The sequence below is a fragment of the Berkeleyomyces rouxiae genome (assembly GCF_048999995.1).
Source record: "Berkeleyomyces rouxiae strain 22BRR77 chromosome Unknown BrBRR77_ptg000012l, whole genome shotgun sequence".
Taxonomy (NCBI): Eukaryota; Fungi; Ascomycota; class Sordariomycetes; order Microascales; family Ceratocystidaceae; genus Berkeleyomyces; species Berkeleyomyces rouxiae.
The window spans coordinates 384981-410045 of record NW_027396502.1 but is presented as its reverse complement, the minus strand read 5'-3'; the positions used below and the strand labels follow the sequence as shown (position 1 = coordinate 410045).

The following is a 25065-nucleotide window of genomic DNA, read 5'->3' as shown; positions in this document are numbered from 1 at the left end:
GCAAGTCTCTCGGAAAGCATGCGTGTGTGTCGCTTAAGACTTGCCCATGAACACTTCCAAAGACAGACAGAGACAGGCCCCAGGGTAGGCTCAACCAACTAGTCAACTATGCTATACATGGCGTGGCATGTACTGGTTTCCAACTCGTGAGCTGTGCTCTGGGAGATCTCTGGCCCCCCTCCCTCCAACTCGCCCCTAAAATCGGAACCTGGGGTCCTAGCGCCGCCTTAACGTTGGACCGGATGGAAATCTATCTGTCTGATGTGCTGTATGCTTTGCCTATTTAGGTCTAGCGTTGCTATCTTTGTGCCCTGCTCGGCTGCAAGTTCCGCCGTGACAGTCTCTGGAAGTATAAGGTTCGAAAAGGCTTGGCTCAGGCTTTGCTGATTTGGACCTCAAGAGGCTCTGCCTGCAACACCACATAATACACAATAGCTAGCCAAGTAGTTGATCAGATAGTTGTATCATGTACTTTGTCGACACAAGCACTGTACATGCATACATAGTTACTACATATATCTGTGTGTGTTTGTACTCCCTGCACGGCCCGAGTCCTGATTCATAATAACTAATGCCTTTTCTGACATGGCCCGTCTCTCCCGCCACGCCATGGCCACGGTCTACGCCTCCCCCAACAGCCAAGAAGTTCGCTGAGGGGGCTGCTTTGTAATTAACCGCCATCGCGATCGCGGCTGTCATGCCGAATAAGCGTCCGCAGTAGAAGAAGAAGAAGAAAAAAAAGGAGCCACGGCGAATTGGCATACCGAAGGATTACGTGCTTGCTTCAGAGCCAAGTGCTCCATGTCCATGTTGGCGCGGAGGTCAGCCCTGCGACACCGATATTTGTTCACTAGCTTTTGTTTGTTTAGTGAGATAAACTATGGTACAGCAAAAGGTTCTAGAGATTGATGAGCAGCAGATGTTTGTAAAAAAAAAAAGAGTCTTGACATCTTGCTCTTGCTTGTTGATGTAAAAAAACATGCCACCCCCTCCCCCCATACTTCTTCAAGCCTTGCAGCTAGCCCCTCTGAACACCCCAAGCCCACTGGCACTGGAGCTTACACATGTTTCCGTGCATCAAGTGCGAGGGTGTGTGCGTGCGCATGTGCATATGGAAGTGCAGTGACTAAGTCTGTCGTGTCGTGAACTTGGTACAAGCCCTGGTACGAGTATAGCACTACATCGGCAATCCACCATCATGTAGACTCTGCACACAGCCCTAGCTTCCATCCTGTGCCAGCCCGTGGCTTTAGTGCCAGACCTTTTTTTTCTTCGCATGCCTACAAGTAACTCTAAATCGCCTGGACCTTCTAACTTGACGGGGACCATAGGAGCAGAGGTGGCTCTACCATTGCTCTGTGCCACGGGGCACACCCAGGGCAGGACTTAACATCAACATGTTGTTTGTTTTTCTTTGCTGCCTCTTCTTATCTCCAGAATGCAATGCACAGGGACCCGGCGAGGTTCGGTGCAAGGAAAATACCTACAACCCGAGAGAATGAATGCAGAAAAAGGGCCGAGGGTAGTCACCGGAGCCGACCATGTGCTGACCCGGCGGCGGCTTATTTGTTGGCCGGGTCGGTACAGAACGGAGCTTCACGGAAAACAAACGCAGGGCCCCGGCAGGTTCCCCTACATTTATAGTTGACAAAAGGCCCCTTCCCTCCGCTTCTGCTTCCATGAGTGCCGCTGCTCGAGACCAGGCTTTTTATCAGATGCCCCTGAGACAGGGGGTGCTCGTATACACGCGGATACCAACAGCACATTACACGCAATACACAAGCTGGACTCACCAAATACAGCCAAACAACAGGGACACTTTGGGGGCGGCGGCTAAAGTCCAAGCCATTGTCATTTCTGGTGTTTTGGTAGCCATGTTCACCACCAGACTTGGCCCCAGGCTGCCAGCTTTTTACTTGCTCACACAGATTACAAAGCAGCAGAGGAGAGGGGCATGCTGTGTTGGCTCTCTGGATGTCAGATTTGGCATTGAGGCCTAGTTCTTAGCTTCGCAAGCATGCGAGGAAGACAAACTATGTAGCCCCCAAATCTGCAGTCCAGTCCCGTTCCAAACATCTTGGTGGCTAAAGGGGCCAGCGAGGCGATGCTTCAATCTGTTCGCGTAATGTCTCCAAAGACAGATGGTGTCTCTTTCTCGGAACATTCCTGATGCCGGGCGCCCTTGAGCAAAGAGCTTTGTCGTTCTTGATGTTCCTTGACCAGTTGGCAGGAGGGGAGGGACCTTTTCTTCAGAGAAGCCCGTAGTTTGTGTAAAGCTCTCTCTATCCTACCATCCACTTCTTGGCGCCAAGATACAGGATGAAAGAAAAGCTTCTTTGCTTTGTAATAAAGTGTCAGTGAAACAGGAATCCATCCATGCACGCGTAAGAAAGCGTTATAAGTGCGGAGAAAATTGTGCAAGATATGCCAAACCCTAACACAGACCAACATTTTGTAATATTCACTTGGGTGTTTTCTTTTTCTTTTTTTCTCTTTGATTAACAGATGAACATCAGTATTAAATCGAGAAGCATTGATAAAAAAGAAGAAAAAATGGTATGGACTGAAACCATAACTTCGAGGCCAACTTGGTCCGGAATCAAGAAGCGACATCTTCGGCCGAAGAAGCGGACGTGCTGCTATCAGCGAGAACGAAATGAGTAAACAGGTGGACTACGATAAGATTTATCCGAAGCATCAAATCGACCCATTGGCAGAAAGACATGCATCAGAAGGAATAAGCCACGGCCAGAAAATCAACAGGACTTTGTATGTGCATACAAACTTGTGCTAGTATATGCAGGCAGACCAGCAGATCACACTGGAGAGAAGCCCTATCCAAGGGAGGATGCACAGCTGACGATCAGGAACAAAAGAAACGGTTGATAGGGAACTAAGATAAATAAAGGGCCAGCGTCCGAAGCGTCTTGTATCGTGTGATGTATCACAGATCCAAGTCCAAGCCTCTCAGGGGCGAGGACAACGCCGACCGCACCTCGGCCTCCGCTCGCACCCGCTCATTCCCGCCTCAGCGACCCGGAATCTTGATGCGGACCACTAGCGCATAGCCCGACATGCTCTCCCACAGGCCCAGCTTAGTTTGTCGCCGAAACGTGACTTCCTCTGGTGTAACAGTCATGGCCGCTGCGGCAGTATCGTCGCCGGTACTCGGGTGGTGCTGCTCGGGTGGTGTTGGTACTGCTGTGGTGAGGGTCGATTGCGCGCGTTGGCGGGCTGCGGAAGGCGCCGAGGATGAAGAACCGAAGAGCCGCCATTTCTTGCGCTTGGGCTCGGACGTTCTCGGCGAGGGGGACGGCGGCGCGGCAGCGGATTGTCGTGCGGGGCGGGGCGGGTCGGGCTGCCGCATCAAGTGTGCTAGGCGCTGGGCGTGCTCCCAGTCGTCCCAGAACAAGAGACTCGACGGCACGGGTGTGTTGTCAGGCCCTTGACTGTATGGATCCTGCGGCCCGTCGATTCGACGCAGCCGGTGCACGGCTGTCGGAGAACAGTCGCTTTGCGGTCCGGCGACGGGTGCATCGTCGTGCTGATACTCTGTCTCGTGGCCGGCAAAAACCCACGACTCGTCGACGGCGGCGCGCGGAACCAGTGTCACTTCAGCCACAGCGGGCGCGCGGGGTAGCTGGGTCAGATGGCTAAAGAGTTCGTCGATGGCGGGGATCAGAGACTGGATGGTGGAGAGGTCGAGGGCGAGTTGGGAAGAGGCGTGGGCGGCTTCTGAGGAGCGCAGAAGCGATGGCAGACAGGCAAGGCGGGCGTGGATGTGCTCGCTGACAGCCCGGAGCGATGGCGGGGGAGAGCCGACGTCGTAGGGAGGGGGCAAGTCGGTCGCGGTTGTGGTCGGCGAAGACGGCGCGGGCGATGAGGTGGATTTGCTCATGGCTGGGACTCTGGGGTTGAGAGTGTTTTCGGGCTGGAGGGGCGTTGACAGAAGGAACAGTCCCAAGTTTGTAGTTTATGCAAGGAAAAGCAGCAGTGTCGCTTTGTATCGGCAATCTTCATCTTCGCAGTGCATGGGGAGTCCGCGGGCTTAGCCGGGCGTGGGCAGCCCGGCACTCTGAGAAAAAAGTTCTACACATATATCTGCAGCCAGCTGCAAGATAAAAGCAAGCCATGTGCCGCTGGGAGACCATTTCCCACCCAAAACTGTTCAAGCTCGTTTAAGCCGTGGCAAGGCGTTCTTCAAGGCTCAACGAAGCCCTTAGACGAGCAAAGCCGAACGGGCGCGTTGCGCCCTGTTTACGCCTGTGTAACGCCAGAAAAAAACGCCTAACCAGCGGCCCAGTCCGCCGAGAAATCAGACCCCAGGAACAGGAACGTGTCCAAAGCTATGACGTCACGCCATCGACAGACAAGCCGGGCGACTCTGGGGAAAACAAGGCCCTAGGCACCGCCTGATCAGCAGGGTGGAGACATGCTGCCAAGTTTCACGCAGCCACGTGTAAGAGACAGTGGCAGGACTGGCTTTGCGCGTTCTTTTGGCTTTCGCGCTGCGAGGATAGTTGGCTTGCCTGAATGCTCTCCGGTCATCGGCACGGCGTCGCCTTGGCGAAGTGAGAGGTCGGGCAGCATGAGATAAAGGGAGTGGGTGGCTGTGGGAGACTGGCGCAGTTTACAGGCTGTGACAGAGTATAAAACGCAGTCTGGCTCTTGTTCTTTTCGCCAGACAACTTGGATTCCACTGTCTCTCAATCCACTCTCGCCATCTCGTATAGCTTGCATATTCTGGCTAGAATTTATTTCCGCTGTTTCGAACCCGGCCCTATACTTTCCTCCCTGACCTACCGCCATTTCGTCCTTCATCATGGTGGGCTACAAGATCGCCGCCCCGGATGAGTACCTCGCCATCACCGGCATGGGTGTTGACGGCGAGATCAAGATCACCAAGTCGGCCTGGCTGCTCCCGTTCCAGAAGTGCATGCGCTTCAGGTAAGTCACGACCGCGCCGGTGTACAAATGCCTCCTGACTAACGAAATCCCGTTTAGCGTGCAGCCGCAAGACTATGTCATGAGCCTGCAGGCCATGACAAAAGAAAAGCTGCAGTTCCTCCTGCCCGTGGTCTTTACCGTCGGTCCGTGGGTTCCGCAGACTCAGGACATCGATAGCGCCACGGCGGACGATGTTGAGAGCGGGCTAAACCCTGTCCGCACCCCGGCTGAGGCGGCTGCTGCGCTGCACAAGTACGCCGTGCTGCTTGCCGAGAGCGAAGCACAACGGCGCAGTGGCGTCAACGCAGTGGAGCAGAAGATCAAGTCGATCGTCGAGGGCGAGGTGCGCGTGCTGGTATCTTCCATGACCATTGAGGAGATCTTCAACCAGCGCGAGCTGTTCAAGAAGCGCATCCAAAAGAACATCCAGACCGAGCTCGACCAGTTCGGCCTGCGCATCTACAACGCCAATGTCAAGGAGCTGCGCGACGCGCCGCAGAGCGTCTACTTTGAGTCGCTCTCGCGCAAGGCCCACGAAGGTGCCACCAACCAGGCCCGAATCGACGTGGCCGCGGCCCAGTTGCGCGGCAACGTCGGCGAGGCCGACCGCAAGGGCGAGCAGGAGCGCGAGATTGCCAAGATCAACGCCGACACTGCCGTGCAAAAGACGGAGCGCGACATTGAGCGCGCACAGGCCGAGGCCAAGCTAGACACGAAGCGCACGATCCTGTCGCGCGACGTCGAGATTTCACGCATCGAGGCGCGCCGCGCCACCGAAAGCCGCGATGAGGACCTCAAGCGCCAGGTCGAGCTGAAACGCCGCGATGCCGAGATGGAGCGCATGCGCGCCGTCGACGTCGTCAAGGCCGTCGTCTCGCGCGAAGCCAAGCAACAGGCCGCCGACGCAAAGGCGTACGAGGTTGAGGCCGACGCGCGCGCGGCCTTTACCCGCAGCGAGCAGCTGACCAATGCCAATGCGTACAAGCTGCGCACCGAGGCCGGGGCTACGGCCGAGGCTGACTTCCAGCGTGTCACCAAGAACACGGACGCGGCGGCCTACAAGACGCGCGCCGATGCCGACGCCAACAGCTACGCAGCGGCCAAGAACGCCGAAGCACTCCTGACCAAGCAGAAGACCGAGGCCGAAGGCATTGCCGCCATGGCTGATGCGTACGCCAAGATGGCCAACGCCTTTGGCGGGCCGCAGGGCCTGCTGCAGTTCATGATGATTGAGAAGGGCACTTACGTCGAGCTGGCCAAGGCGAATGCCACGGCTGTCAGAGGCATGGAGCCCAAGATCAGTGTGTGGACGACGGGCGAGGCCGGCGGAAGCGGCGGAAGCGGCAGCAACGCGGGCGTAGACACGATGCGCAATGTGTATCAGATGCTGCCTCCGCTGATGACGACAATCAATGAGCAGACGGGCATCACGCTGCCCGAGTGGCAGTTCGGCAAGATGGCTGTGGCTGTGAATGAGGTTGCATCCAAGAAGACCTAGGCCAAGAAATGGGAAGATAGCCGGCTGATGCGGAGCTGATGGTGTCTGGTTGCTGCTGTTCTATAGTCGTTGCACTTTATTTCCTTTGTTACTCTATTCTTTCTTGATATCCCAGTTGACTCTCAATACTATCTTGTAGTTATAGTACCGCGTCCTATTGAAACTTGTTGGAAGGGAACTACCGCCGTCTAACTAATGTCCTATGCAAGACGTAAAAGATCACTACTACTACTACCAATGTCCGATGCCATAGGTCGTATCATTAACTCAGGTGACTTCAGGGTTACCCGTTAGACCTTGGAATTTCACGTGCGAGGTGGCAACCTCCAAATCGTATGATCTGTGGCGAACCTTTCTCCGCTTGTGCGGGGAATCTGTCATCTGCACGACAAATCCGATGGGCATACAATTCGCAGGGTTTTCCCTTTTCTTGATGGTAGAATCCAGGATAGAGTCTTTGCTCTCTACTTTTCACCCAATCCAGATCTCCTTCATACAGTCTAATAGAATCTTTTCTTGAACGAATAGTCGGCGGTTTCGAAAACGACGATGTCGTCGACGCATACACAGCATTATCCAAGATACAAGCTCATTTCGGCGAAACGGGGCTTCCATAGTAAATCTTTAGCCTGGCGTGCTCTCAAAGAGCTGGAAAGCCCCTCGACAATCTCGAACCCCAGCTTCTACACCCAAAAGATGAAGCTGGCATTCGAGAATATAGCCGCGAACGGTCTCCATATCCCACCAGCTAATCAAATCACCTGGATGTGCGACGGTCTTCACACTCAGTATCCAGGGTGGCACCAATAGCAAAAGACCAAATTCTTCTCTCTCTCCATTGAACAATGGCCAACAATTCCCGACTTCTTGGCTGGAGTGAGGAATGATCTCCGTGCAAAGCCTGTTAACGAGGAACTCGAACCGCAGGTTTCCTTTGCAAACGCAACGAAACGAAATGGTGCTCTGTGCACAGATCCTCAACTCACACGGATGAGGGATGCAACAAACAAAAAGAAGCACATAAGAATAAAGGCGACACGACCGACCTCGGTCATGCTCTAGATATTGTTGGTCTTGAGCAGGAGGCTATTGAAGAAGGCTGGTTTGTTGATTCTGGAGCGTCATTCCATATGACTCCCCATCTCGATATTTAAAAGGATGCTTCTATGCGTGTTCTACGGACTCACAGCTGTCTGTATTTTCAGTATCACAGATATTGAAAACTGGTTCAAACGTGAATTTCAAACGGAAAGTGATAGTAAACCTGACTGGACACACCGTGCGCGCTTTAAGAGAGCCCTGTGGTATTTATCTACTGAATGGAGTAGCAGTAATGCGTAAACCTTCATCCAGAAGGCGTTGGCGGCTGTTAACAAGCAGTACGCTCCACATGTCTCCTCAGTCTCGGCTGCGCTATGGCATCGACGATTAGGACATGCTTCGCCGGAATATGTTAAGCGGACTGTGGAAACGACGACGGGAATGGCCATCTCGGTCGATGATCTAACCAATTATGCCTGTGAAGTATGTATGCAAAGCAAAACACAGGTTCTACCATATGCTCCCACTTCGGACGAACAGAGTCCAAAGAAACTGGGCGATCGGATCCATGCTGGTCTAATGGGACCCATAAGTCCTTAGCCCCAGGCGGTCTCCGGTATATGCTGCTGGTAACAGATGCCGAACCCATTACATCTGGGTACGCCGTCTCACAGACAAGCGATCAGACACCGTTTATCAAGTGCTGAAGAAGATGTTTGCTTTTATAACAGCTTAGTTCGAAAGGCTAATTAAGTCAGTGCAAATCGACGGAGGACTAGAGTTTGCAACAATCTCCAAAGAACTCACCTCACAAGGCACAGTAATAAGGCAGTCAGCGCCCTACGCACACAGCTCAAATGGGCTTGCAGAACGCTGTAATCGCACGATTGCGACGCGGGCGCGGTCGATGCTAGCAGACTGCCCGTTGCCAGAAACCTTCTGGCCGCATGCCATTGAAACGGCAACGTACATCAGTAACCGCATCCCAACAAAGGCCAATCGGTGGTTCACTCCACACGAGTCCCTCTACGGGAAACCTCCATACAATGGACATTTGGTAACTTTTGGAGCTACCGCACAGGTACACATATCGCCTGAAGAACGAGCACTTGTGAGGCACGCCGATGGATCTACCCACGGTAGAGGTGCCAAATACGCCCTCAATGCACGCAAGGGATATCTCCTATCACACATCGGTTCTCGAATGTATAAAGTTTATATTCCTGAGCTTGATAGAAACGTCATAACAAGGAACGCGAAGTTCTATGAGAATCCCATGCAGGGGGGATATGAGAAGATGGAACTAGAACAGACAAGTTACCCAAGGAATGAGAACTATTTCCTTCCTACAGTCAAAGTATAATAAAACTGAATGCCAGTAGCCACGTGAGCCATACGTCCCTAGTTCCATCAGCCTCTGGCCCTGCTTGGCAGCTCGGCCGGAAACCAACCATACCGCCCCAAGTCGAGCTTGAACTCGCCCATTTCTGTGACACTAACCTCAACGCCCTCGCGCCGCAAGGACTCAGCCTGGTCTCTGCTTCCGCTCTCGCGCGACCTGCAAGTGTCTCTGTTAGTCCCGGCGTCCAGCAAGATGTACCCCGAAAGGACGGCCTACCGTGGAGAGATTTTGCCCTGGGCGTTGATTACGCGCTGCCACGGCACATTTGTGTGATTGTACGGTAGGTCTGTATTCACAGGAAGCTGCTTCAAGGCTGTGCCAACTTGTCGGGGACGTTCGGCTTGGAATCGACGTGGGCGAGTTAGCACCAGCATTTGGAGGTTGCGTTTATATACAACATTAGGCTTAGGGTTTGGCTCACGTGTGCCCAACAGGGCCGCAACATGCCCGTATGTAGTGACTTTGCCCTCGGGGATTTCCTGGACGACTTGCCAAACGGCATAAAAGAAGGCCTCTGCTTCTTCTGAGTGGGCCATGGCGACGATTTGTTTGTTGTGAGAGGCAGTAGGAGTTGGCCGGCGAGGCTGCCCGATAGCCGTAGTCCTTGATTGGATGGAGATGAGGTCACGTGACCAGGCGTCACTCTCGTGATATTTTGTCTGGAGGGAAACAAAGACGCGTCTTGTCTGGCGATGGGACTGCGCATCAAAACAACCCGGAGTCTTTCATTTTGTGTAGCTAGTGAGCAGGTCTGTGTCTTTCGGGTTATCTTTTTTTTTTCATCTTGCCTCACAATAACAGGGCCACCCATAACTATCACCCCGAAAAACACACCTGCCCACCATGTCAACTTACATCTATCTGCTATCCTCAAGTCCAGAGCCCTCCAAGAAGCGCAAGTCACTGGTCCCCGAGTCCGAACCCGAGACCGAGCCGGGACACTTTGGCGACGGGGCCTCAGCTAAGCGGCGCCACATCTCGCAGCCCTTGATAAGCACAGAGGACTCTGTCTGCATTGATGCCCCGAGCCAGCTGCCCCTTCACTTCGAGGCGACGCCAGTCCGCCCGGCCCGGGGCTCCCGGAGCGTAGCGAGTCTGCACGACATGGACGACATCTTTGACCTTTCGTCGCCGCTGCCGACGAGCGTGATCGACCTCAGTGAAATGCCGACCGACATGTCCACCACAAGGCCGGGCGCCTTTAGGAGGAAGGCGGTGTCTAGTGGTGCAGTGAGCACAGCGCCAAAGGAAATACGTCGTCCTCCTCCAGACGATTCGTTGCTGATTGATGACTGGAACGATGACTCCATCTTTCGCCTTGAAGAGGAGCTTGAGCTTCAGACAGAGAATGCCAAGGAGTCTCTACCCACGGCAGGCATATCGACAAGGACTGGTTTGACATCGCGTGTATCGGCTGGGACCTCATCGCTCATCACTACCACCGTTTCAAAGACTTCTATCCAGGTTGTTTCCAACCCTGCAAGGAAGCCATCGCCAAACCTGCCAGAATCTACCGTCTCCAAACCAGCAGCTCCTCCCATTGCATTCGAACGACCCAAAAACGCGCGGGACTTTGACCCCATCACGCTTTCAAGCTCCCCCGAAATGCCCGCAAATCTAATCGCCCAGAAGGAGAACTCCCTGCACGCTGCGCGACCGAGCGAGACCTCCTCTCGGGGCATGGCGAACCAGATCATGACCAGCTCGCAGCACAATGCGTCGCCGTTGGCCCGGCGCCAGCCCACCACGGGACTGAAACCTAGCTTCAGTGCGCCGATCATCGAGCTTGGCTCAGACTCCGAGAACAGTGACTTTCCAGACCTGCAGAGCATCCGCGCCCACCGGCCCACGGCCAAGGATCTGGGCCTGGATTTTGACGACTTGCTCTCGTCGCCGGTGGCTGCTGCCCGACCGCGGGTTGCGAGCGCCGGCTCATCGCTGGCTACTTCTGGGCCGGCACCCCGCGCGAAGTTGGCGCGCACTGAGTCTGCGATGAGTGCCCTGAGCAGCAGGACGGGCGGCGCAAGCACTGTCGCCAAAGCCGAAGCCAGGGCGGAGGCCAAGGCTGCCAAAGAAGCCGAAAAAGCACGAGCCGCTGCTGAGCGGGCTGAGGCCAAGGAGCAGAAGAAGCGCGACAAGGCGCGAGCTGCGGCGCTGGCGGAGGTCAACAAGGTGCGCACAGATAAGAAGGTCTCGACGCCGGAAATGGTAGTCCTCTTGCCTGTCGATCTGCCCGAGACAACGACGGTGCAGGCCTGCACGCTGCTGGAAGATTTGGAGGTGCGGCATGTCCAGTGGACGAGCCCGGTGCCCTGTGTCGTGCGCTGGCGACGAAATGTCAAGTCTCGGTACAACAAGGACCAGGACATCTGGGAGCCGGTCGAGCCGGTTGTCGAGGACGAAAAGTACGCCATGGTGGTCATGGATGCACAGACATTCGTGGAGCGGGTGTTGGCCACAGATGAGAATAACATGGTAGCCCATGTCACGCAAATGCAACGCTGCTTTGCAGGGTACACGCTGATATACTTGCTGGAAGGAGTGACCCTCTGGCAGCAGAAGAACAAGAACCTACGTAACCGGCAGTTTTCCCAGAACGTCCTCGGCAGCGACAGCTCCTCTACTGCCGCAGCGGCGCCCCGGCGGGGCAAGAAGGGGGCGCCCGGAGTCTACATAGACGACGACAAGATCGAAGACGGCCTGCTTGAACTGCAGGTCCTCCACGGTCACATACTCATCCACCACACGCTAAGCGCGCTCGAGACGGCGCAATGGATCGCCACCTTTACGCAGCACATCTCGACGGCGCCCTACCGCCAGGCGCGCGACGCGGCGGCGGCCGCTTTCTGCATGCAGGCCGGGCAGGTGCGCTCGGGCGAAGACGCCGAGGACACATACGCGCGCATGCTACAGGAGATTATACGCGTGACGGCGCCGTCGGCCTACGGCGTGGCCGCGCGCTTCAGCTCCGTACAGAGCCTGGTCCGCGGCCTCGAAGGCGTAGGCCCGCTGGCGCTGCAGGCGCTGCCAAAGGTTAAGAACCGGTACGGCGATGAGGCCGACGGCGTTGTGGGTCCGGCAATTAGTAGGCGCATGTACAAGGTGTTTACGGGCAGGGATGAGGCCAGTGTGGACATCTAGACGGTGAGAGCATCCGAAACCCCCCTGTCGGATGGCCTGCCCAAATGCCTGCGCCATCCGCCTACGAATGTTTGCTGGTTATGCATGCTGCCGGGTTTGCTAGAGTCCATTGCTACACAGGGCAAGGATAGAGGCCTGCTCTCGGCCTGGGGCTTCTACGCGTGTTCTACGTATTCCCCACAGTTGTCTGTATGCTCCTATCGCCATGGTCTTGCTGGCAAGCTCCTGATATTCAAGGTCCAGGTCGCACCAGCCCGGCATGCCCCCGCTCTGAGTGACGCTTGTCTGTTGATCCTGTGCTCCAGTCTCAACATATTTGCTTCAGCCTGTTTTTGTTTGTGCTCTGTATATCGCGAGTCTTGCCTAAAACGGCCATTCCTGGACGGGCCAAACCAAAGCTGGTTGCTCCGGGCGACTGCAGTTCATTGGCCCACGAGATCTACCCTACAAGTATAAGATACACTGCTGCTCCTTGGGCTCCCTGTTCCTTCGATACTCGCGCGTCTAGACTATTGCAATCTCCCCAGGCTCTTCATCATGACTCCAGACGCTGGTATCCCGACCCGCGTAGCCGTCATCGGCGCCGGTCCTTCGGGTCTTGTAACTGCTCGCTTCTTGCTACACGCACACGAGTTTTTCCCCGGTCTTCCTCGCGTTGAGGTCGTCGTCTTTGAGCAGTCCGACACAGTCGGCGGCACCTTTGAGCAACGGGTCTACGAAAGCGCCGAGGTGAGCCTGCATCGGCCCCTGCCCCCGTCGTTATTAACTAGGGATAACTGACACATCCCCAGCTGGTCTCGTCCAAATACCTGACTGCCTTCTCGGACTTCCGGCTGCCCGCCGACGCGCCTGACTTCATCACACCGCAACGCTACTGCCGGTATCTCCGCGACTACGCCGATGCGTACGGCGTCACCGAGACCATCAAGTTCAACACGCGCGTGGCTGACGTCTCGCGGCTACCCACCGGCCAGCACCAGGTGACGTATGGCCCAGACCCCGTATCCCCCAGCGCTTCGTCTCTGCAGACAGAGGTTTTCGATGGCATCGCAGTGTGCACTGGCCTGCACACAGAGCCCAACATGCCACTGTTTCCCGGCGCTGAAAGGGCGCCCGTAGTGCTGCACTCGTCGCAGCTCAAGACGCGCGCGCAGTTTGGCCAGGACACGAATGTGCTTGTTCTTGGCGCCGGTGAAACAGGCCTAGACATGGCGCACCTCTCAGTTACGTCTGGCGCAAAGCGGACTGTCCTCAGCCACCGCAGCGGTTTCTTCTGTGGCCCCAAAGTCAGTACAGCCGCCCACCGCACTGTATGCCAGGCCTCGCTTGCTAACCTCCCGCCGCGCCGGTTAGATCATTCCGCGGCCAATCATCCTCAGCGGCCTCTTCTCCAAGCCTGCCAATGATCCGCCAAACAAGCCCGTCGACTGTAGCGTTGCCTCGCTGTTTGACACGGCCTACGTCCCGCCTCTTCTGCAGCGCAGCCGGCTAATGTGGGAGTACTACAACCTCTGGATCAAGGCGTCTCAGACTTTGATTAGCGGCACGCCCAATGGGCCAGACCAGTGGGCTGGCCTGATGGACTCGAAGCGCGGCCACGTTGACTCGGGTAAGTGTCTTATGTCAGTTGAGGCCTCGGCTATCCTTGTCTTGCCATAAGACAAGCGGCCAAAGATGCCATGTACCACCTTCCTCGGCTAACCAGCCCCCGCGCCGCCCTCAGTGTTCTTCGTCAAGACGCCCTACGCCCTGTCCTACATCTCGGCTGGCCACCGCCCCACATCTCTGTTCTACCGCCTCCGCGCCGCCCTTATCAATGTACCCATCACCGACACCGGCGACTGCCGTATCGAAACGGCCCCGTGGCCGGGCAAGCTCGGTGACAACGGCGTCATTGTGTTCGACGGCGAGGTGGACGCCAGCTTGCGTGGCTTCTCGCCCGACGTCATCGTCTCTGCCACGGGCTACAAGCGCGCGATTCCGTGGCTCGACGAGAACGAGTACGGAAGCCCAATGAGCGCCGATGTGCGCGGCATCTATTCGTCCAAGGATATCTCGGTCGCGTTTATTGGCTTCCAGCGGCCTAGTCTTGGTGAGATGCGCTGTTACCCCCTCTCCCGTCTCTTTTTCCCCCCGTTGTACTCTGGGAGTGAGATATTCTAACCACCATCGCTCTACAAAGGAGCCATACCCCCGCTCGCAGAGCTCCAGGCCCAGCTCTGGGTCTATCGCTATCTCCAACACCGCTACTCCTCTGCGGTCCCGGCGACCTTCCCCAACGCCGTGACTCCGTATGACCTGAGCTACGAGCTGCACACGCGCTGCGGCTACGACTTGGCCATGGCCAAGGGCGGCGTCGACCACGAGTGCTATGCGTACCAGCTGGCGCTAGATATGGGCGCAGCGCCGACAGCGTCGCACGTATGGCGCCTGCGGCGCAGCTGGAAGCTGCCGTACACGTGGGCCATGGGCGCCAACTTCAACACCAAGTTCCGTCTTGTCGGCCCGTGGAAGAGCGAGCGGCGCGCCGTCGAGATCATGGAGACGGAGCTGTTTGGCGTGGTGAAGCGCAGCGGCGGCAGGTTCTGTGAGTTTGCTGGCGTGGATTTTATTTTGGCAAGTCCGTGAACATGTTTACTAACGTGCTTTCTTTTTTTCTTGTCTGGACAGATTTAGTCACATACACCATCATTCCGCTTGTTCTGTTTGGCTTCTTGAGTCTGACTATCATGGCTGCCGAGGCGGCCTGGGGCTATATCCGAAATTTGGCTTCGGGCTCCAGAGATTCTAAGGCTGGTTCTGAGATGGATGGGAGAGAGGATTTCACGCACGCTCGAGGCGATGGAGAAGGTAGAGAGCACGAACATGCGGACAATACAGTAGTCAAGCAGTAGGCAATAAAGCACATGGCTTGACATCCTCTGTAGTAGAGCCAATATCAAACATACCCTAACCCTATCAAGACTTGTCTTACAGAGTAAAAGTGGGCCCCCGCGATCCCTTTTTGTTCGCTTGAATATTTTCTTCGACTGGTGAACATCCGCCATCCACCATCTCGCAAGGAACAAGACTTGTGTTCACAGCCTTTCCCAGTCGCAGAATCTGCAGCCATGGGAACTGTCGTTCAACCTGACCAATGGATCGCCCTGCGCATCCCGTCGGGAAGCCTACGCGTAATGCAGGCCACCCCACACACGTGAGTTCTGGACGAGTCTTTCCGGTCTACCACGACGTCGCCGGCGCCATTCTCTGCGCCGGCCGCCCCCGATCAACTATTGACAGCGTGCCGCGCCCCTCTTCCCCCTCTGCAGGACTGTTTCGCTCGGCAAATACGGCTCGTTCCCGAGCAACCTGATCATCCACCGACCGTTCCACCTGACGTACGAGGTGCTCGACAAGCAGGCCGACGAAGACTTTTGCCGGCTGCGCGTGGTGCCCGCATCGGAGCTGCAGGCCGATATCCTTGCCGAGGAGAGCAGCGTGGCCGAGGGCGTGGATGCGCCGGACGCGGACCCGAATGCGATCCGCATCGGCGGCGGCGAGGAGCTGTCGCTGGTGGACGCGGAGAGCGGCGTGGAGGTGGCGCGGTCGAACATGGAGATTATCGACGACTCGGCGTCGCAGACGCTGACGATGGAGGAGATTGAGGCTCTGAAAAAGGACGGCAAGGAGGCCGGGCGCGACCTGATCAAGAAGCTGATGCTGTCGCACATGGCGCTCGAGAAGAAGACGCAGTTTTCGCTGGAAAAGTACAAGCTGCTCAAAACGAAAAAGTACATTCGCCGCTTCCAGGTGCTGCCGCTTGATACGCCACAGCTGGCTCAGTTCCTGCTCGAGGAGAAGAGAGACGCCAGTAAGATCCTCGAGCTGCGCCAGGAGATGCTGGGCCTGCTGGGCTGCTGGGCCGATGTGCACTACAACGCCAACGAGGAGGACGAGGCCGAAGACGCAAGCAAGGAAAAGGTGGCGAATATCATCCAGGCCGATGGCCCGCCCGAGGAGGGCAAGGCTGATGTCGCGCAGATTGTTGGCGAGAAAATTGGTGGCGGGCGCTACCTTGTGGTTGACGACACGGGCGGCCTACTAGTGGCTACAATGGCCGAGCGCATGGGGATTCTCAACCCTCTGGCCCCCGAGGAGATTCTGCAAAAGGTTCTTTCTGAAGACAGCCAAGAAGGTCCTGCTAATGCTAACACGAATGACAATGCCGACGTGGCCATTAAAAAAGAGGATGACGCCATGGACGTCGACACCGACGCTGCGCCGCAGCCCGAAGACGCCGAGCGCGACCGCCCCGAACACTACCACAAAGACGACCTCGAGGTCCCCTTTGCCGGGTCCAACACCCTAACGCTAGTCCACGCCAACGCACAGCCGAATCTGTCGGTCCTGCGCTTCTACGACTACGACATGTCGAACCCGAATCCCCCCTACAGCACACAGCCGCTCTACTCGCGCCTGCTGACCATCAACTGGCTGCAGCTGCTGTCGCCCGACAAAGACCACGTCTACACCGACACGCCCGCGTCGCTCAGCGACGCCGAGCTTGCGGCCATCAAGGCCAACCGCCGCGGCACGTACCATCGCAAGCGGCGGCGCTGGGCACGCACGCGCTACATTGTCGACTCGACGCGCGCCGGCGGCTTCGCCGGGCTCGTCGTTGCCAGCGCCATGGACCCCGTGTCCGTGCTGCGCGCCACGCTGCCGCTGCTGGCGCCCGGCGCGCCCGTCGCCGTATACGCGCCGACCGTCGAGCCGCTGGCTGCGCTGGCCGACTGCTTCAGCGTCGCGCGCCGCGGCGCCTGGGCGGCTGCCCTGCCCGCCGAGGCCGCCGGCTTGACGCCGCAGGAAATCGAGCGCTGGCCTGGCTCGGACGACTTCCCGATTAACCCGAGCTTGCTGGTTGCGCCCACGGTGCAGAGCAGTAGGGCGCGCCATTGGCAGGTGCTGCCGGGCCGTACGCATCCGCTCATGACGAGCAGGGGCGGCGCGGAAGGCTACGTGTTTACAGGGTGGAGGGCGGTGCCGGTGCAGGGGTCGATTGCAGCACGGGGCTTGTTCAAGCGGAGACGGACGGAGGCATAAGGGCAGGGGACGCGGGGTGTAGTCGGGGGGAGGAATGATATGTATAAAAAAGATACCCAGAGCTCGAGATATCCACACAGCTGTGCTCTGCCACGCAAGCCGGCATCAATGAAAAGAAACATGCATCACGATACAAGAGTAGTCCTGTATAGAACCACGAAAAAAGGAGCGAGAACAAAACAGTACATGTATTTCAACCGCCAGTGGGCGGATGCGTCCATAGCACAAAGAAGCCAGAACGGCCAATCGACTACTGAAACTGCGCCGCTACAGAGCCTTGCCCATGAACTTGCGCTTCGTGTAGCTCAGCCACCACTTGCTCGGCTTGCCGTCGCCGCCCTCCTCGTACACGCGGGAGAGCAGACGCGAGGCCAGCTCCTGGCGCACCTGCGACATGTACAGGCGGAGAGTCTCAGCCTCCTGGCGGTCGCGGGGGGACTCGTACATCTGCGGTGCAAGATACAAGGTCAGCAGCAGGTCTTTCTCGGTGTCTGTATCTTTCCATGTATGCATCTCTCTCGCTTTCTCCCAGCACTCACCTGGTTCAGCGGCCAGCCCGGATCGCCGGGGATAGCAAAGTTCATGTCCAGCGAGACATTTTGGACCTCCTTTGTCGCATCGCGCACAGAATGGCCCGGCTTGATCTTGCCCAGGCAGTCGCTGACGAACCAGATGCCATAGACCAGCAGGCGGTCGGCCGGGCCCTGCAGCTCAAAGTTGCGGAAAAAGGTGTTGGCGCGGAAGACGGCCAGCACCTCGTCGAGGATGTCGTAGCTCTCGGAGCCCGCGTCGGGCGCCTCGCCGGGCGCCAGCGCAGGGCTGGGGTACGGCAGCGTGTACGCCGGCCCGCGCGTCTTGGTCCGCAGCGGCAGCAGCGGGAAGTTGCCGATGAGCTGCGGCGGGTTCGGGTCCGTGTTGAAGGCGGAGTTGTAGGCCTGTGCAGAGAGCCGGAGGCGAGAGCTCGGCGGGTAGTTAGTATGGGGGGTGGTCGGCAGAGACGGGGCGGCGGAAGAGGGAGAACACGTACGGGCATGGTGGCAGATAGGACGGGGCGAGGAGGCCACGAGAGTCAGTGGTAGAGGCGAATGAACACGGCGGCCGCGGCGAATCAAGCGCAAGCGTCTTTGGGGCAGAAGAAAACAAGCAGACTCACAAGGCAATTGGGCCAAGACAGAGAGACGCAGGATAAAGGAGGATCAATTCAAGAGAAGGAAGAACACAACAAAAAGAGACAGTAAATGCCAGCTGCCCTCGGAGGAAGAAAAAAGAAGAGAGCAGACGTCATCCATGCAAAGCCTCCCCCCCCCCCCCCCAAGCTTCATCAAGATGCCCCAAGCTTGGTGTCCCCCTCGAAGCTGGCTGTGGCGGCCCGGCAGCACGAGCTTGTGCCAGCTGGCAGCGCGGAGAAGCGAAGAGCATGTGGTTGTGGCGCAGATGTGGCGCACGGCTCTAGGCTTGCAACTTCAAGGGAGGATCACGGGCTTAGCAAGGCGGGCAAGTTTAGATGTGGTCAAACATTTACAAAGTGCTATGCGACGAAGTAGAAGAAAAAAAAAAAGGAGTAGATATCAAGACAGAGTAGCTTTAAATAACGAGACGAGAATCACAACGTACAGCCAACAAAAACCCCTCCTACCCCTCCCCAAGAAAAAAGAGCAAAGAAGATGCCATGGGGAAGCTTTGATTTGTCGCCGTGATTTCCATAGACGCCAACAGAAAAAGGAAAAGAAAAAAACGCGAAGAAAGAAAAACGGGTAGCTATACCCGACCATCAAGAAAAATAAAACACCCAAAAAAAAACCAAACCGTGTCCGCCTGTGTTCATCTCGGCGCAGAGATGAACGAGAGAAAGAAGGAAAAAGAGAAAAGGCGCCTCGTATGCCTCGCGTTCGCATAGTAGAGCATGCATCAGCCATAGCTCATGGGGAACAATAGCAGACACGCAAAAAGGGAAAAAGCAAATATCAAGACTTCTATCTCCAAGCCACCACCCCGCCTACCCATTCTTGCACGGCTCTCCTCATTCGCACCAGCTACTGGATGCGCTTCCGCTTCCTGTCGTCATCGCCGCGCAAGTCATCGTCGTCGCGCTCGCCCGAATCCATCGTGGGGTTGAGGATGTGCGCCATGCTGCCTCTGCGCGTTGGCGGGACCGACGACTCCCGCACGCTGAGGTTCTTATTGTCGCGGCCGCCCCACGAAAACTCGTTAAACGTGACGCCGTTTTGGCCCGCGTTGCCGTTACTGCCGCTATTGCCATTGCTTCCTGGCATATTGCCGCCGCTGCTGCTGCTGCTGCTAGGGAACGACGCAGACGGCGGAGGCGTGGCCGGCCGTGACCGCGGTGCTGACGAGTTTGCGAAGCCCTGCATGGAGAATGACGACAGCGAGTCTCTAATCTTTTGCTCGTCGTGCGTTGGCCGGTTGGGCGATGGCGGCCAGTGCGGCGCTGCGGGCTGCTGTGGGTGTGATAGTTGTTGGCCTGGTGGAGGCGGGGGAGGTGCGCCCGAACCTGCGTGTGGTGGGTACGGGGGAGGAACATTCGCCTGCCATCCGTGGGCTCTAATATCGGCGGCAGTGTGTCTTCTCCCGCCAGCGTTAAGGCTAGCAGCTTCTACATTGGACAGAGGGTGAGGCGACTGCTGCGGCGGCGGCGGTGGCGGAGCGGGGTGTCTGGAGTTGGGAGAGGTCTGGGGGCTGCCTCCGGTGGAGCCGTATGGCCTGCGATTGCTGTTGATAGAGAGATTAGAGGGGACTGCGGGTCGGTAGTAGGGACCGGTGCGTGGCATCGGTTGTTGGGGAACGGCCAACGTGGCACGGCGGGGGTCGTCCTGAGGCGGGTGGTGAGGCGAAATCTGGCCGTTTTCGTAGTATGGGCCCCGTCCATACGGGTCGTGTGGAGGATGGTGATGCTGGGCCGGGTCTTCCATGGGGCGAAGAGCGTCCAGCTGACGCGCCATCTCGCCCTGGAGCCCGAGAACCTCGCGATGCACGGGGTTCTCGGGCGGCACCATGGTGGACACAGCACGCGCCATTTCCTGGGAAAATTGTAACATGCGGATCATGGAGTCCGTCAGGGCTTGTTGGCGCAGCTGCATGTAATGTGAGACCTCCTCACTGCGCTGGAGGCGCATGTTCAAATCATATAACGCGTGGTCGAGGACTCGCGGATCGGTGACATCGGCAGGCATGGGCATGGGCTCTGAGGCCATGCCAGGGGGAGGCGGTAGGGGCGTCTTTTGTGTGCCCAGCTCACGATGGACCAAGGCGTGGCGCGAAGCCCGGCGCTTGATCTCTCTGAGACCCACCAGATCGCCGCGTTTGAAGTTGCCACCGCCGTGCTTGAACTCCCAGAGAGCTGACTCTGGATTTGATGTGTGGAAGACGTCGCTCACTGCGGGGTGTTAGATTTCTGGGAATCACGCGGTGACGGATGTATATATGTATATATGGAGCCTACCTTTGTGAAAGCCGTACATGTTTAGTTGCCGGACGAACGAGGAGATGTTGGTGTGCTTGAAGTATTGGCTGCAAAGGCGCGGATATTGTCGTTAGCAAGGCACGTGACGGCGGGTAGTCGATCGGCTGTTCAACTTACGAAAGAACCTTGGAAAAGTCGGCGGACGGCGACATGACAAAGCTGTCGGCACTGGAAGACCACGATATCAAGTGCTGTATGCTGTTGTCTTCGAGCATGCTACAGAGGGAAAGGCGAGCGGGTTAGCTGGCTGTTTCCGTGGGCGGGAGCAGCAGGAATAGCTGGCGTGACCACTTACTTATACAGCTTGTGGATAAACGCAGTTTGCACGATTTTGGGCTGGTGGGCAGCGGCGCCGGCATTGGGCGGAGCGGGCATGGTGGCAGTGGAAGGGTTGGAGTTGCTGCTAGTGCCATTACTGGTACCGTTGACGGCGGACGAATTGGCATTGGTGGCGGCATTGGGGGCTGCAGTGCCGTTGGTGGAGTTTTGGTTGTTGGAGCTTTGGTTGGCGGAAGAAACACCGTCCATGGGCGAGCCGGCGTTTTGAGGCTCGTTGGGGGGCTCTTCGATCTTGAGCATCGGGGCCAGCGAGCCATTGCGAGGCGCCGAGCGGGTTGGGGAGGTGCTGATGTCCATGGGATCGCCAGGAGACGGTGCCGACATTCTGATGGTGGGCGTTGTGATGGGCACGACTCGCGAGGCGTGGTCGTCGCGGCCCTCGGGTATAGGCATACTAAAACGATGGGGGTTTTCCGTGACAGTAGCCATCAGGGCGAACGGAGCGGGCCGAGGAGGAGAGGACAGGAGACGGCGAGAGACGAGGCGAGTCAGTCTGGGAAAGTCAGTTATCAAGCACCAGGACGCAGACACGAGTGAGCAAGAAGCATGGCCCAGAGATGGAAGCGCGAATCGAAGGCGGAAAAGAAGACCAGAGAGAAGAAGCCAGGGAAGAGGGAACAGAGGGAAGAGAGGGGGGGCAGAAGCAGAAGGGAGGGAGGGAATGGAAATGGAAGCAGAGCAGCAGCGCAGACTAAAGCGCCGGCTAGGATGATGGGTTTTGGGAGGTAAATGATTGAGGGTCGCCAGCAGGCCTGGGCTAAGAAAAGGAAGAGGAAGAAAAGAAAAAAGAAGGGGAAAAAAAGAAGAAGAAAAAGGAATATACATCCAGGCGCAAGGCTTCTTCTTCCATGTAGAGTCTGCAGGGAACAAGGCCACAGAAGACCAGGGCAGACGAGCGGATAGAGAGAGAGAGGGTAGATAGTAGAGGGCAGCGTAGTACAGATGCTGTCCAAGCTAAAAAGAAAAAGAAAACAAAATCGCCACGGCCTGCCACTCCCCCTTCCTCTCACAGCATCTTGATACTCATCACCAAGGCTACCTGGAGCCAGACACTTTTTAGGGTATGCACAATAAATCAAATGGATGACTGGATGGCCGAAAAGGAATGAGGTCAAGGGAGAGCGAAACACCAAGATGGCACAGGAAGAATTTCAGAGAGCGCAACGAAGCTGGAACCAGACGCAGCTAGCACGCATGGGGAAGACATACCGAAGGTCAAAGAGACGCGAAAAAGGGTGCAGCAGAGACGGCGGATGCAGAAAGGGAGGCGGAGGGAAATGAGATGGCCCGGCCAGCCAGTTGTGCGGGAGTCGGAGGCTGCGGGTTATGTGGGGCTCGGCGCAAAGAGGGCGCGAAAGGGCCGGAGAGCCAAAATCGCGCGTTTCGTGTGGCGTGGGAGATTTGAAGAGGCGAAGAGAGCGCCCAGATCAATGGCCACAGGAGACTAGCCGGAAGACGGGCGGCGGGGCCGGTTGCGATGATTGTGCGCGAAAGATGCGGCGGCGGCGAGACCGGCGGCGACGGTGTATTCAGGGCGCAGGGAGAACAAGAAGAAGAATCGGCGGCAGTGATCAATACGAGACGGCGATGAAGACGAGCCCCGGCGCGACCAAAATCAAATAAAAACAATGGCGATGGAATACGACGAAAAGAGAACAAAGAAGAAAGAAAAAGCCGCCAGGTGCGTGTCTCGAGGCAGAAAAAAAGGGCGGAGGGGGAAAAGGCGGAGGCGAGGGCGACGAAAGAAGGAAGGAGAAAGAAGAAAGACGGGCGGACAGAAGAGGAAGGAGCGGGTCGAATCAGTCAGACCAAGGGCCAATGGCAGCTGAAGGAATGGGCAGAAGTGGAAGGGGCAGTGGCAGAGAAGGCAAGAAGAAGAGGCTACAGAAGGCCAGAAGGCGAGGAGGAGGGAAGGTGGGGATGGGATGGGATGGGATGGCAGGTACGAGCAGAGGCAGAGAGGGTAGTTACAATTAATGGCATAGACCAAAGCAGCAGGAGGAGAAGAAGTGCAAGCGCTATGCACCTACAAATAGACCAGACGAGTAGTTGCTTTCCAAAAAAAAAAAAAAAAAAAAGTGACCGCCCAAGAGGAAAGAGAAGCACAAGCAGAACGAGAGTGGAAGGACCACAACTCACAACTACACAACTACACAAAAAAAAAAAAAAAAGTCCCGCACATCAATTCGACATAAATTCACAGCCAGCAAGACCCAGCCGAGGAGCTCCCTCCTTCCTCTTTGCATTTCTCTATGCCCGTCTAATAATATTCTAATAATATCCACTCCACAACTATATCCAGCTTTCAACCTCCATACTTGCACCTGTCTGATATACGACGGCATTCTTGCATTCTGGCATGCCTCCCGCACTTCGACAACCAACTCGGCATTCTAGATGTCCCACAAGCCCAAGACCAGGCAGCGCCCAGCCCAAGGACACGGAGACAGTCCCGAGCCCTCAGCCCCACAGCAAACATATATCGCGTTCGCGTTCGCGCTGATGCTGGCGCCGGCGCTCGCTTTGGACAGAAGGCTTCTGTCTGCCTCAGGGCATTTGTATCTGTCCTCACAGCGCATGCAGGGAAGCCCATTGCGATGGCCCTGCCGCCCCATCCATCAAAATCAACCCCATGCCACATGATCCTTGGTCTCCCTCCTAGCCCTAGCCTTAGCCTGCCTCTGGCTCTGGCCCCGGCCCTGGCCCTGCTGCTGATGCTGCGGCTGTAGCTAGCTATAGCACAGGGCGAACTGGCCGGCTTCTTCTTCCATGCTGACATCGTCGTCTTCATTTGCCTGCAGCTCTCGGGCCCCCCATGGGACGTCTTCACACCACTCATCTTCTTGTTCCAAAGTCTCAGCCTGTCTCTGCCAGCTGCACATTGTTGGTGTCGGTCTTGGTCTTGGTCTTGGTCTTTTTTTCTCCTTTTCTGCCGTACACGCAGTCTCCCTTGAGCCTGCTCCTTTTGGACACCTCCCTAGCTCGCCAGCCGAGACACCAAATCTTCGGCTTCCCCTTCACTACTCGCAACGGACCTCTCCAAGGGAGCTCTCCCAAAAGAAAGCCAAGGCTTTTGATTGTCGCAACCTTCGTGTCTCTTTGTCCCTTTGTACATTTGTACCCAGTCAACTAACGATAGCTACATAATTGTAGTTAGTTTGTTATCCTTAGGAGGAAGGAACTTTGAGAAGAAAGAAGGAAGGGGCTTGAGGCTACGAGAGAAGGAGCCAAAGTAAAAGGAAAGAAAAGAGAAGAAATAAGAAAAAATCCCGACCAGGAGAACCAACAAAAGGCAGGAACCAACTACAACTACGCCTCCCGGGCCAGATCGCGCACAGTCCACATTCAAAAAGTGGCATCTACTGACAAGGAAGGACCTATATATGTACACGCACGGAGACGATACTGCAGTACCGGTACATGACAAGTACAGCCAGACACGCTTAAACTCGCTGCGATACCAAAGTACCAACTATGTACCTATACTTCCTGCTCTTGGAACACCAGCCAATGTACCCTGTACCTGGACCCACAGCATCTTCGCCCCTGTGTTTCCAGGTACTCTATACTTGAACATGCTGATCTTTGTTGTTTTGCTCTTCTTTTTCTTTTCGTCTTCCCTCCGAGATACTGATGTTGAAAGACAAGCCAGCACCCAGAGCCCAAGATCCGTGCTTTGGGAATAATTGGAATTGGCACTTTGTTTTGTAGCTTGAGCGCTTGCAACCGGGGGGGGGCAGGGGACAGGGGAACACAATTCTTTTTTGTTCTTCTTTATTGTCCTCTCAAAAAGTCCAATTTCTATTTTATTTTATGTCCCAGAGATTCTTCACGTATGCCGGCCGACCGGACGAGAACCAACAAAGTCCTTGCTTTAAACTTGGGAAACTACCTGTCGTTGTGTCTTCTTGAACTCTTCTAGACTCTGTTTCCGACGGTGGTACCTGCCGCTCTTCGGATCTATCTTTACGCCCGAGTTCGTCTCTCCGCCTCGACCTTGGGACGCAAGGACCCTTCCTCTCCCCGTCCGCCGCCACTTAGCTATCTGGAAGAGTGCTATCTCCCCGAACTCTGCCACTCGCAAAAGATCATAGCCGGCAGCGCGGCTGGGCCATCCGCTGGCCCTTGCGG

General features: G+C 56.4%; 8 protein-coding genes across 8 annotated transcripts; 4 read left to right on the top strand and 4 right to left on the bottom strand.

Moving 5' to 3' along the window:
• Positions 1-3028: 3028 nt before the first annotated feature.
• BROUX77_007402 (uncharacterized protein) lies at positions 3029-3898 on the bottom strand (the record flags this gene model as incomplete). Its single annotated transcript, XM_073752493.1, has 1 exon — positions 3029-3898. One exon carries the CDS (start codon positions 3896-3898, stop codon positions 3029-3031), a length of 870 nt encoding a protein of 289 aa, XP_073601695.1.
• Positions 3899-4822: 924 nt separating this feature from the next.
• BROUX77_007401 (uncharacterized protein) lies at positions 4823-6445 on the top strand (the record flags this gene model as incomplete). Its single annotated transcript, XM_073752492.1, has 2 exons — positions 4823-4947; positions 5005-6445. The coding sequence occupies 2 exons, from the start codon at positions 4823-4825 to the stop codon at positions 6443-6445; spliced, it is 1566 nt and encodes a 521-aa protein (XP_073601694.1).
• A 2451-nt stretch (positions 6446-8896) lies between these two features.
• BROUX77_007400 (uncharacterized protein) lies at positions 8897-9424 on the bottom strand (the record flags this gene model as incomplete). The annotated part of the gene is made up of 2 exons (XM_073752491.1): positions 8897-9044; positions 9105-9424. The coding sequence occupies 2 exons, from the start codon at positions 9422-9424 to the stop codon at positions 8897-8899; spliced, it is 468 nt and encodes a 155-aa protein (XP_073601693.1).
• Positions 9425-9731: 307 nt separating this feature from the next.
• On the top strand, positions 9732-12029 carry BROUX77_007399 (uncharacterized protein; the record flags this gene model as incomplete). Its single annotated transcript, XM_073752490.1, has 1 exon — positions 9732-12029. One exon carries the CDS (start codon positions 9732-9734, stop codon positions 12027-12029), a length of 2298 nt encoding a protein of 765 aa, XP_073601692.1.
• Positions 12030-12566: 537 nt separating this feature from the next.
• Positions 12567-14923, top strand: BROUX77_007398 (uncharacterized protein; the record flags this gene model as incomplete). Its single annotated transcript, XM_073752489.1, has 6 exons — positions 12567-12758; positions 12821-13315; positions 13383-13638; positions 13753-14121; positions 14212-14616; positions 14700-14923. The coding sequence occupies 6 exons, from the start codon at positions 12567-12569 to the stop codon at positions 14921-14923; spliced, it is 1941 nt and encodes a 646-aa protein (XP_073601691.1).
• Positions 14924-15139: 216 nt separating this feature from the next.
• Positions 15140-17114, top strand: BROUX77_007397 (uncharacterized protein; the record flags this gene model as incomplete). The annotated part of the gene is made up of 2 exons (XM_073752488.1): positions 15140-15225; positions 15341-17114. The coding sequence occupies 2 exons, from the start codon at positions 15140-15142 to the stop codon at positions 17112-17114; spliced, it is 1860 nt and encodes a 619-aa protein (XP_073601690.1).
• A 267-nt stretch (positions 17115-17381) lies between these two features.
• On the bottom strand, positions 17382-18147 carry BROUX77_007396 (uncharacterized protein; the record flags this gene model as incomplete). The annotated part of the gene is made up of 3 exons (XM_073752487.1): positions 17382-17561; positions 17654-18049; positions 18142-18147. The coding sequence occupies 3 exons, from the start codon at positions 18145-18147 to the stop codon at positions 17382-17384; spliced, it is 582 nt and encodes a 193-aa protein (XP_073601689.1).
• A 1000-nt stretch (positions 18148-19147) lies between these two features.
• BROUX77_007395 (uncharacterized protein) lies at positions 19148-21363 on the bottom strand (the record flags this gene model as incomplete). The annotated part of the gene is made up of 4 exons (XM_073752484.1): positions 19148-20508; positions 20575-20642; positions 20713-20811; positions 20891-21363. The coding sequence occupies 4 exons, from the start codon at positions 21361-21363 to the stop codon at positions 19148-19150; spliced, it is 2001 nt and encodes a 666-aa protein (XP_073601688.1).
• Between the last annotated feature and the right edge of the window lie 3702 nt (positions 21364-25065).